This window comes from Chrysemys picta, unplaced genomic scaffold (assembly GCF_011386835.1).
Source record: "Chrysemys picta bellii isolate R12L10 unplaced genomic scaffold, ASM1138683v2 scaf1356, whole genome shotgun sequence".
Taxonomy (NCBI): domain Eukaryota; kingdom Metazoa; phylum Chordata; order Testudines; family Emydidae; genus Chrysemys; species Chrysemys picta.
In genome coordinates this window covers 5,330-17,000 of record NW_027054062.1, presented here as the reverse complement: position 1 = coordinate 17,000, position 11,671 = coordinate 5,330, and the positions used below count along the sequence as shown (strand labels likewise).

General features: G+C 45.2%; 2 protein-coding genes across 3 annotated transcripts; both read left to right on the top strand.

Annotated features, from left to right (window-relative positions):
• Positions 1–1,732: 1,732 nt before the first annotated feature.
• On the top strand, positions 1,733–3,160 carry LOC135979894 (uncharacterized; the record flags this gene model as incomplete). The annotated part of the gene is made up of 2 exons (XM_065580030.1): positions 1,733–2,005; positions 2,119–3,160. Coding segments are annotated over 2 exons (951 nt in total), but the record flags the coding sequence as incomplete, so codon positions are not given.
• A 164-nt stretch (positions 3,161–3,324) lies between these two features.
• LOC135979895 (uncharacterized) lies at positions 3,325–11,439 on the top strand. Of its 2 annotated transcripts, none has more exons than XM_065580032.1 (4): positions 3,325–3,485; positions 3,584–3,640; positions 4,685–4,804; positions 4,937–5,918. In XM_065580032.1, the coding sequence occupies exons 2-4, from the start codon at positions 3,598–3,600 to the stop codon at positions 5,683–5,685; spliced, it is 912 nt and encodes a 303-aa protein (XP_065436104.1). In that variant the 5' UTR covers positions 3,325–3,485; positions 3,584–3,597; the 3' UTR covers positions 5,686–5,918. The 2 variants fall into 2 exon arrangements, with proteins under 2 accessions (XP_065436104.1, XP_065436103.1); XM_065580031.1 differs by having other exon boundaries at positions 3,330–3,485; positions 4,937–11,439.
• The last annotated feature ends 232 nt before the right edge of the window (positions 11,440–11,671 follow it).

Here is an 11,671-nt window from a genome sequence, read left to right as displayed (position 1 = left end):
GCAGGGACATTTTTCTCCTATTCCTTCGAAGATAGCAGAACGATACCAGAGTCATCAGCAACATCCGGGAAGAAGAGAGTTGGTAGCACAGTTTGTTGCCTCTTTATGGAATTTGTGACATCATTGTCAGTTCTGACAAACATTACGTGACGCCCTGCACAGCCAGTTAGTCTCTGGATTACCCAATGACCAGGACCAGAAGAAGTTACTGACTGTATTGGCGCTTACATTCAAGAAGGCTGTTGAAGTAGCAGTTGCAATGGAGACCGCAGAGAAGGATTCTCTGAAATTTAGTGCGAACCAAGAAGTTCGCCTCCCGCATCAGCAAGACAGAGGACCACGGGAGCATAAGGAATTTCCATGTGACCATTGTGAGCAAACTGCGCACTCTGAGAAGGATTGCTGGGCGCATCAGGTTATTTGCTGAAAATGCCAGAAGAAAGGACACATCACCATGACACTGACCAAGACCTAGCACTACACGTATTATCAGAAGCGGGAGTCCGAGATAGCATCTGGGTCAGAGATGGCAGTCAGATCTCCAATCCGAGCTGGAGTTAGAGACGACATCTCCTTGATTATCTTTGGAATTTGAACCTATCGGTATTGTAGGCATTTTCCCTTGGTGATGGATCGTTGCCCGTTACTTTCCGGTTTTGGACCACATCATGGAATTCTGCCATTAGCTGCTACTCGGGTGGCGCTAGGAGACAGTAAGGTTAGGGTAGCTGCAGACTGCTCAGTAAAGGGCCCTGGACTGGACCACAGAGCAGAGAACCAGCCTGGGTCCCCTACCAACCCCTGCTGCGTGGTGCTGTCTGGGGCAGTAAGCTAGAAGACTGCCTGGGTCACTGGAGGAGTGACAGGGTCAGGGCAGCGGGCGTGAGAAATTCCTGATGCCTCTTGAGGAGCAGAGTCTCCATTCCAGAAGGGAAAACCACTTAGTGACCTGGCCAGAGGGCCGAGTCACAAAGAGCCAACAGAAGCTCCAGGAGCAAGAGAAGGGCTGCAGACTGAGAGACAGAGATGGCGTGCAACCACAGGAAGGGACGTCAGCCTCCCAGAGTTAATCCCCCAAACCGCCCGGAGGTGGCACCTGTCACGGCGTCCCCGGGCGATGCTCTGGAACTGCTCCCTAGGAAGCCAGTCAGGACTCTGGTGAAGTCTCCTCTCTGTGAGCAGACTGTCTTCAGGGCAAGAAGCTCACACGGCTTCACCTTCCTGGGTCTGACCTTGGAGCATTCAGCATCCTCTGCCCCTCCGTGCGCTTCCCACAGCGCGTCCGCCCTGGCTGGGTCCTGGCGAAGCCAGAGGGTCCTGCACCCCCACTTCGCAGTCAGACGTGACTCTTAGCCAGCCAATAAAACAGAGGTTTATTAGATGACAGGAACACGGTCTAAAACAGAGCTTGTAGGTACAGAGAACAGGACCCCTCAGCTGGGTCCATTTTGGGGGGCAGTGAGCCAGACAACCACATCTGCACCTCATTCCACATCCCCAGCCAGCCCCAAACTGAAAATTTCCAGCCCCTCCTCTCCGTTTGTTCCTTTCCTGGGCCAGGAGGTCACCTGATTTCTTTGTTCTCCAACACCTTCATTTGGCACCTTTGTAGAGGAGGGGCCCAGGTCATTAGTTGCCAGGAGACCGAGTGTTGGCCATTTACTGTCCAGACAGCATCACATCTGCCCTCTAGGGCTCTGCAACAATCACACCCCCTTCTCCCAGCACCTAGATACTTAAGAACTGCATCGGGGAAGCTGAGGCACCCACACACTATTCGGAGAAAGCGCTACATCAGCGACAGTTCCGAGGAGGAGGAGGGAGCGACCGAGGGGAGCCCTTTGGCCCAGCCATTGATGGATACGCCGGAACCCGACCCCAAACCCTCGTGAGGCAGACCGGTGAGCGTGACGGCCTTTCTTTGTCCATTCCCTCAGAGGTGGAAGGCGATTGTGGCTCGGGGGAGTCACCAGTGGACAAAGCGAACGGAAAAGACGGCGCTCAGGTAAATGAATGCTTAAGAAGCGGCGGTCGATGGGTTAGGAACCGGGGTTGCGTAAATTAAAAAACAAGCAGCGGGGGTGCTTACACGTTTTCTTTTTTGAAATTTTTTAACAGCTCGACGATGCCTTTCTAGAGGACCCGGACAGCGATGCATCAAGCAGCGAAGATGAACTGGGCCCACCATGTTTTTGCTCAACGCCAATACGAGTTGTTGAAGAGGACTCTGAGGATGATGGCTATGAGGAGTTTAGGAGGCGGCTTGGCATAGAACTAACTGAGCCAGTGCCACATCGTGAGCGTAAAAAAGTCCTGCGGACTATTGTACGCGTTGCTGTTTATGCTGTCCTTAAGCACTGCCTTAGGGAAAAGCTTTTTGAAGATTGTGAGGGCTGTGTCATAGATGCGCCAGGCCAAAGGCACCATGATTGTGTGACTTGGACTTCAGTGGATATAAACAGCAAGCTCCGGGGCCTGTGTGCTGAGCTGTGTTTGGAAAGCTTATTAAACACTGTTGTTGCCATAGGCTATGGTATGCAATGTTTGTGCCTAACCCAAGAACATTTAGCGCAAGGGGTGACCTTGATAAATGCTGTGCAATTTAGTGCAGACCCTGACCGTGTTCTAAGGAAAATGACCAAACCGGAAGATGCCTGCTTAGAGCGTTATATTGACCGTCTAGTCCGCACAAAGAGTTACAGAACCCTGCTTAAGAAAAAAACTATTTGTAAGAAATCTAAAAGGATTAAGTTAGAGAATGGTGAGGGGACAAACATGCGATATAAAACTTGGTAGCTGTAATTTTTTTTTAAAAGGGGGGCTTGTGACTATTTGTGTTTTGTTAGAAGGCCTTTGGCCTTTAAGTGCGCTAAAGAGTTTTAATAAAGCATTTTGGTTTTGGTTTTAAGAAGCTGTATGTTTTTTAAATAAAAAAAATAAATTGTTTGTGAGAATTAGCTCTTGTGTTTTGTGTGTAGCAAAAAGCTGAAATGTATGTTGTGGTGGGGAAAGGAAAAAAATCCTAAAAATGTGCTTACAATAAAACAACCAAGGCTAGTTCAGACATGTGTCTGAGTACAATAAAGTTAATATGGAGATATACTTATCTCATAGAACTGCCTTTACTAGCAGGGCCACATATTGATTTGAGAATATTGAGAACCAGAGCCCTAAGTGGTTCTCTTAAGGCTTGAACTCACAGCCCTGGGCTTAGCAGGCCAATGCTTAAACCACTGAGCCATCCTTAGTCTGTTAAACTGAATGGGTTTTACCCATACACACACACACACACACACACCCACCTACCCAAACTGGTTTCACTCCCAAATTACAAAAGGGAATGCTATGGGTGGGGTCATTACATTAACCTCTTAGCAAACTATGTGGAAGTTTTGTTTAACAATGGGCTAAGAGGGGATAAAAACCTCAGGGATGCAGCACTTTGGCCTTTTTCAACTTGGATAGCTGCTGGACTGCAAAAAGAGGTAAGACTTGCTGGCTTGAACTCTGAAACTATATATTATAGAAGGCCACTTTTTGCCCAGGCTGTTTTAGTAAATAATGGTGCCTATCTTTATTGCAGTGTGATCTGTTAGCATGGAACCAGGAACTTTAAACTGCATTTTACCACCAGGCCAAGGTAAAAAAAAAAAAAAAAAAAAAAAAAATTTAACTATAGTTGTGCTTAATACTGTTGAATTAACAAAAGTATTCCACAGGCTGCATAGGCATTTGATGGTAACACTAACTAACATTTTTTGCTTGTTCTTGAACCTGAAGGCTTAAGCACACATGAGGGGGAACAGAACAACCATGTGCCTGCAACACTTTATCCCATAGTGAAAGGGAACTTTTTTTTACTGTGTATAATGTGATGGGTTTAAGGCCCTGTGGGGGGGTGGATGCTACTAACTAAACCAAAGGCACATGGCTGGGGTCAGAACAAACCATGTGGCTTCTAAATGCCTGTGGGGTTTTTGAAAAAAGTGTCTGGCTGCAAACTTGGTTTGGTGTGTTTTATAAAGCTGCTGGTGTGTGCAAGCCAGAGGTTTTTTAAAGTACTTGGCACAGAACAAGGAGCAATGGTCTCAAGTTGCAGTGGGGGAGGTCCAGGTTGGATATCAGGAAAAACTAGTTCACTAGGAGGGTGGTGAAACACTGGAATGCGTTACCTAGGGAGGTGGTGGAGTCTCCTTCCTTGGAGGTTTTTAAAGCCCGGCTTGACAAAGCCCTGGCTGGGATGATTTAGCTGGGAATTGGTCCTGCTTTGAGCAGGGGGTTGGACTAGATGACCTCTTGAGGTCCCTTCCAACCCTGAGATTCTATGATAGGTTTTTTTTTTTTTTTTTTTTTTTACTGTGTATAATGTGATGGGTTTAAGGCCCTGTGGGGGGTGGATGCGACTAACTAAACCAAAGGCACATGGCTGGGGTCAGAACAAACCATGTGGCTTTTAAACTAACAAGAGTTTTTCTGCAAAATGGATTTTTAAAAGCCGTTTTGGTTTTTATTTTGCAAAATGAGATGTATTTAAAAAACCTGTTTGTTGTACAGCCTGAAATGGATTATTTTGTTGTAAAGCTATGACTTTTTAAATAGTAAAACACTTTAATGAAGTAAGTGTAATGTATGTTTACAAGACGGTTTCATGTGTTTTATAATAATGTTGTTGTTTGCTCCACAGTACAGTCAAAACATGAGAGATCCTTAGACCAGAGGGAAAACAAGCTGAAAAGAAAAAGGAAAGAGACCGCTGAAAAGGAAAATTCACCAGCATCAGTGACTGATGGATGGATGAAGCCCTGTAAATATATTTTGCTTATTGGTTTGGCTGTTCTATGAGGGTTTTTTTTTATTTTAAGTAAAATACATAGGTGTGGGTGAGAGAGGTGCTAAAGTTCAGTTTTTGTAAAATGTTGTTTTTCCCCTGTTATAGGCCTGGGCAACTTTTCTGACAATGCTGTAGTCAGAGATACAAGGACATCTCCTCCAGAACTGCCAACAAACCAGAAATCTGCTTTGAGACCTTTAACAACGCAAAACAGCGCAAGAGCGCAGCTGAAACATCCGGGCGGTCCAAACCTCATATACGTCAAACCCAAGGACAAAACAAAAGACTCTGGTAAAAAACAACCACGCCACCACAACTCCAGTTCCTCAGTGGCCACCACCTCACCAAGCCCTGAGGAAACTGTGAGCGAAAACACACACATTCACAAACCCAGAGCACGCACTCTAGGGGTTCTGAATGTGTGCAAACCCGGAGCATGCGCTCTAGGGGCTGCGTTTAAAAAACCATGGACTAAAAGCTTCTGCGATGCTGAGGTATTGCAATCACACAACCAGCACTCCAGTTCCTCAGCGGTCACCACCACACCAAGCCCTGAGGAAACTATGAGCAAAAATGCCCACATTCACAAACCCGGAGCATGCGCTCTAGGGGTTGTGAATAAAAAACCAAGAACTGACAAACCATTCTCCCAAAACCATAAGCTTGTCCCAGCTCCCCCATATTTTAGTGGTTGGGAAGGGGTTGAGGCTTTCCTCAAAAAAGTGGTGGAGGATATATCCTCGGGTAGGCTAAAAGAACGGGATTCTAGAAAGAAATGGAAAAAATATGATGCTTGGTTCAGAGCCATGCTGAAAAACATAAGGGATGGAAAGGGTGGCTCTGAGCAGGCATGACTAGTGGCAAAAAGTGGCCTGGGTAAAAGGGACACCTTCCAGGGTACACATCAATTTATGTGTAAACAAAAGGGGGGACAGCGTTTGGGGGATAAACAGATAGCTGCCAAAAAGTTCCAGGCCCGGGTTGTTGTAAAAATTTTAAAAAGGGCTAAAGAGGTAATGAGGAAAAAAAAACAAAAACAAAAAGAGATGCCCCCTACTGGAGGCTCTCAAACTGGCTTGTCTGAAAATGGGGAGGTGGAATTAGACTCTGGTTTAGCAAATTCCCCAGAGGGCTCTTTAGATGGGGCCTGTTCTACTCCCAATGACTTTCATGGAGGCGCCTCAGAGTTTGACTCTCAAATAGCATCTGATGTAGAAGATGCCGCTAATGATCCCGTAGAGGAACCCCCAAGTAACCCCGAAAATGCCGAGGTGTATATGGAGAGAGTGAGAAGTTGGCAACGTGAAGTATCCAGATTTGGGGGGTCGGTGTATTGTGAGGAATTTCGTTTTGTCAATCCTGAGGGAATAAATTCAGCTCAGCAGGTTGTTGAAGCCATACACCGGGGAATACAGTTAGTGCTCGATGACATTAATGGTAGGGTAGGCCCTGATGATTATGTTCAGTTACGTTTAGAGAGCCGTAATTTAACTAATTCTTTGTTTTCGGTCAAAAGAACTAGAAATGAGCTGACTGCTGAGGATTTTTTAAATCAGACCTCAAAACTGCTACAGAGCAATAGAGAGTTGCATCTCGATGGGACGTTGCGCCTTGTTGTGACAGTTGTAAAAAACAGGGGTGGGGGCGCTCGTAGAGTTTTAAATTCTATCCTTAATAGTCAAATTATTCATAAAAAGAGACAGTGTTTAGTAGACCTGACTTACACCGGTACCAATTTGTGTTTTGCGGGTGGGCTCTTGGCCGTCATGTCCGATCGTAAACCTACGGACGCGGAATTGTTAGCGGAGGCAAGAAAGTTACATGAGAAACTGGGGTGGTCAGATCAAAAAAAGGTTATGCTCAGCGACGTAGCAAAGTTTGAACAGCATTTAGGAGTTAACATACAGGTGGTGTTGTATACGGCGAAAGGCGGCTGGGGGGTTTTTAAAACGGGGGGCACAGTGTGCCCCAAGACTTATTTTATCCTGTTGCACGATGAGCATTACTATGGGGTTTTGGATGTAAAAAAGTTGTTCGGAGCGAAAAATTATTGTGAGTTTTGCCACATGGTGTACAGCCACGACCACTCTTGCAGGTATCGTTGCCACCTCTGTTTGAGCGTAACGTGCTCAGACAGCGTGGGAGTGCAGCAGCGGTGTCCTGGCTGTAGACTGTATTGCCGGTCCAAAGAGTGTTTAGACAGACATATCGACTGTGCATCAAAAAACCAAGTTGAATGCCTGTCTAAAACTTTGTGTGAGAAGTGTCAGTCTTACGTGGACAAGCGGCACAGGTGTAAAGGGAGGCGCTGTAAGCAGTGTCAGGAGTTGATCGTTGGTGATGTAGACGGCCACCTCTGTTTTATGGACCGCCTTAGAAAGCCTGAATCTTCAGAAAAGTATATTTTTTATGATTTTGAATGCACGCAGGAGACCGGGGTGCACACTCCCAATTACATTTTTGCTATGTCCCTAAAGCCAGAAAAATCCTGGGAATTTAAGGGCGATAAGTGTCTTTATGTGTTTGTGAAGACCTTTATTGGCAAAGCGTTTCGGGACTACACATTCCTAGCACACAATTCTAAAGGTTATGATGCGTACTTTATTGTTAAACAGTTACTCAAGGAAAAGATGGGCCTAGAACTGATCACTCAGGGTAGTAAACTAATGTGCGTGGAAGTTAAGGCCCTGGGCATTCGTTTTATAGACTCTTTAAACTTCTTGCCCATGAAGCTTAGCAAGCTACCGCAGGCGATGGGGTTTGAAGGGTGCAAAGGGTATTTTCCACACTTTTTTAACACGTTAGAAAATCAAAATTACGTGGGGCCTATGCCCGGTAGAAAGCATGGTGTAGAAAGCATGATGCCCAAAGAAAAAGCAGAGTTTCTCGACTGGTATCGGGACCACAGCTCTGAGGTGTTTGACTTGCAAAAAGAGCTCGCGTATTACTGTCAGCAGGATGTAAAAATTTTGAGACAGGCCTGTATCCTATACAGAAAAGAGATTATGAAAATGACGGAGAAGGGAGATGTAGTAGAGAAAGAACCTGGTAAATTCACTGAGATAAAACTGTGTATAGATCCATTCCGGTACATAACACTGGCATCTGTCTGCATGGCTATGTACAGGTTTATGTTTTTGGAGCCTAACACGGTAGCTCTTCTCCCTCAAGACAACTATCACAGGCAGAAAAAGAGATATTCGACCCCATCTATTCAGTGGCTGTTGTATATCTCTCACAAAGAAAATATACAAATACGGCACGCTTTACAGGGTGGGGAACTACAGGTAGGCCCCTACTTTTTAGACGGCTATGCCAATGTTGATGGGGTACGCACAGCCTTTGAGTTTAACGGTTGTTTTTTCCATGGCTGTGTCACCTGTTATTGTGAAAAAGCACAAAATCCTATGACGGGGACATCTTTTGGGTTTCTTTATTACAAGACGCAGCTCAAGACCGACTATTTGAAACGCCTTGGTTTTGTAGTGAGGACTCTTTGGGAGCACGAGTGGGAGGTGATGAAAGAAACCGACAGGGAGCTTGCAGACTTTTTAAACCGAGCCCGGTTACCCCAGCCTCTCGTGCCTAGGGATGCTCTTTTTGGGGGGAGGACAAACGCTATCCGCCTATATTACAAGCCTAACCCCGGGGAAGAAATTCACTATTATGATTTTAGCAGCCTGTACCCTTTCGTAAACAAAACCAAAGAATACCCTCTCGGACACCCCGATATAGTCTATGACAAATTTGGGCCCCTTGCAAATTATTTTGGAATTGCAAAAGTTAAAGTGTACCCCCCACGAGGCCTCTTTTTCCCATTGTTACCCGTCAGAGTGGGTGGCAAGCTTATGTTCCCGCTATGCCGAACCTGTGCAGAAACCGAGCAGCGGGAGACATGCACCCATACTGACGAGGAGCGGGCCATCCTGGGGACTTGGTGCACGGTGGAATTGAACGCGGCCATAGCGAAGGGGTACGCGGTGGCTAAGATCTATGAAATCTGGCATTTTAATGAAAAATCTGATAAACTCTTTTCAGAGTACATAAAATTACACCTCCGTCAAAAACAAGAGGCTTCAGGGTATCCCACTTGGTGCACAGACGAGGAAAAACAAAATAAGTACGTTAGCGATTTCTACCAGAAAGAAGGCGTGCATTTACGCCAACACAAAATCAGATCAAACCCTGCTAAATGCCAAATCGCTAAACTGTTTTTAAATTCTCTGTGGGGTAAATTCGGCCAAAGATCCAACCTACCCAACACCAGCATCGTGAGAGACCCTAACGAACTTTTGCAGTACCTGTTCTCCCCCAATTATGAGGTTTCATCCTGCGAGTTTATCGATGATGAAACAGCGTGTGTGTCGTGGAAGCACGCAAAAGAACGGTACTCTGTTTCTGGCAACACCAATGTTTTCATAGCCTGTTTCACCACCGCTTATGCCCGCTTAGAATTATACAGTCTCCTAGACGGTTTGCAAGAGCGGTGCCTGTACCACGACACTGACTCGGTGATCTTTGTGAAAAGGGAGGGTGACTGGAATCCCCCTCTGGGGGATTATTTAGGGGACCTCACGAGCGAAATTCCGCCAGATCAACACATCACTGAGTTTGTGTCGGCAGGCCCAAAAACCTATGGGTATAAGCTGTCGGGTGGAAAGGCCTGTATGAAAGTCAAAGGTATTACCCTAAACGTAGCAAACTGCGAAAAAATCAACTTCGACAGTTTGAAAGACCTAGTCTTGGACTATTGCACGGGTCTGCAAGAAAACACCTCAAAAAAGATAGAGGTGCAGCAGCCCTCTATCGTAAGAAACAAAAACCAGTGGCAAATAGAGACAAAAACCCTTAAAAAGACACACAAAGTGGTTTACAACAAAAGGGTCCTAGGAGAAGGTTTTAAAACCCTGCCCTACGGCTTTTGAAAAAAAAATGGATACGAGGTGGAAACACCCCTTTTCTGCAATTCTCGCGGGGCCTAGCAACTGCGGGAAAAGTTACTTTATAAAAAACGTGTTGGATAATGCCAAACACACACTGTCTGTTATGCCTGAGAATGTTGTGTGGTGTTACAGTTGTTGGAAACCTCTGTATAAAGAACTGCTCTGTAAATATCCCTTTATCAATTTTGTGGAGGGGCTGCCTGAGGCTTTTGACAATGACCGTTTGTTTCCTACTAATAAAGTAAATATGATTATCACAGACGATCTGATGAACTCGGCTTGTGAAAGTGATGAAATCGAGAAAGCTTTTACCAAGTACGTGCATCACAGAAACCTGAGCATTATGTATATAGTTCAAAACGTATTTTGTCAGGGAAAAAAGAGTCGCACGATTAACCTAAACACAAAGTACATGGTTCTGTTCAAAAACCCCAGGGATAAATTACAAATCGCTACGCTCGCTTGGCAAATGTACCCCGGCAAAGCTCAATTTTTTCTAGAAGCTTTTGAGGATGCTACCAAAAAACCTTACGGCTACCTGGTGGTGGATTTAAATGCTTCCACACCAGAAGCTTATAGACTAAGAACTGGTCTTTTCCCTCCAGACTGGCCGGCGGTTTATACTTTGAAAAAAACAGTCGGGTATAAAAAGAGAACTTATCGGCAGGCCCCTTTTTAACAGCCGGGGCTGCTACCGAAAACATGTCTAGCTGCTTGAAAAGAAACCTGGGCCTTTTAAAATGACTTAGCAAATCGTCCCCACAGCAAAGGAGGGCTAGACTGTGTTCAGCCTCTGACGATCTAGTAGCGGCCATCTCAGAAATAGCGCTCAATACCTTAAAAGGAAACGTTCCTTTAACACAGAATCAAGTGCGTGTACTGAAAAAGAAACGCACGCTTATAAAAACTTTGTGTAATAAAAGGGTTTCACCTAAAAGAAAAAAGCATCTGGTAAAGCAGTCTGGGGGGTTTATCGGACCTCTGTTAAGTTTTGCTATCCCTCTCATAACGGGGCTTTTAACTAATCGATAATGGAGTATGCAGAAAAAATGTTCCTGGTGCCCAGCCACCAGTTGGAGCAATTAAGGGCTCCCCCTCCGGCAGAGGAAAATATCAGAACAACCGCAACTCGCTTACTGGATGCTGAAATGAAGTCTGTTCTTCAAAGAACTGACTTGACTGAATATGAAAAGGCTAAACTTTACAGCGCCGTGCTTCAAAGGTACCTAATGTACGTGAAACAGAGCGAAGCGGATAAAGGGAAAATAAGTCTGTTTCTACCGGAACAGGAACAAAGTGTAACTGCCAAACCCCCAGAAACACCAAAGAACTCAGACTTTGGTGCTCAGGAGGTGTTGGATAACGTCAATAAGCGTTATAAGAAAAATGCAATAGTATTGCTAAATAAGCTGGGCCAGGATAAAAATCTCTCTTCGTGGAACGATAAAGGGGCTTTTGTGTCCAAAGGCTCTGTGGTTAATGGTTCTAACATGCTCGACTTAGTCAGGGCCGTCACCCAGACTCGCTCTGTTCCTAGCAGGCATGTACCTAAAGGATGGGATGTGTTTATGAATGCCATGGCGGAACTGAACGTACCATCTTCCGTCATGGGCAATGCGGCCAACAGAAATCTTTTGGAACGCCTCAAGGCCTCGACTGCTGACTCCGGGGTGGATCGAGAAACCGTGACCCCTTTTTTGCCGCCTAAAAAACGAAAATTGGCTAAAAGAGCCGAATGGCTCAGTGTGTAACATTTTTCACATTCTAATTTAAAAAAAAAAAAGGTAATGTTTTGCTTTAAATAAAACACTTCTATAATTTAAAAAAAAAAAATCTGTACTTTTTTCCTCAATTGGTTTTAAAAAAAAAAAAAAAAAAACACACCAAACATCATTTG

What these genes read in the sequence shown, in the direction of transcription:
- LOC135979895 (XM_065580031.1), top strand. Translation starts at nt 5,743, where the DNA reads ATGTGTAAACAAAAGGGGGGACAGCGTTTGGGGGATAAACAGATAGCT.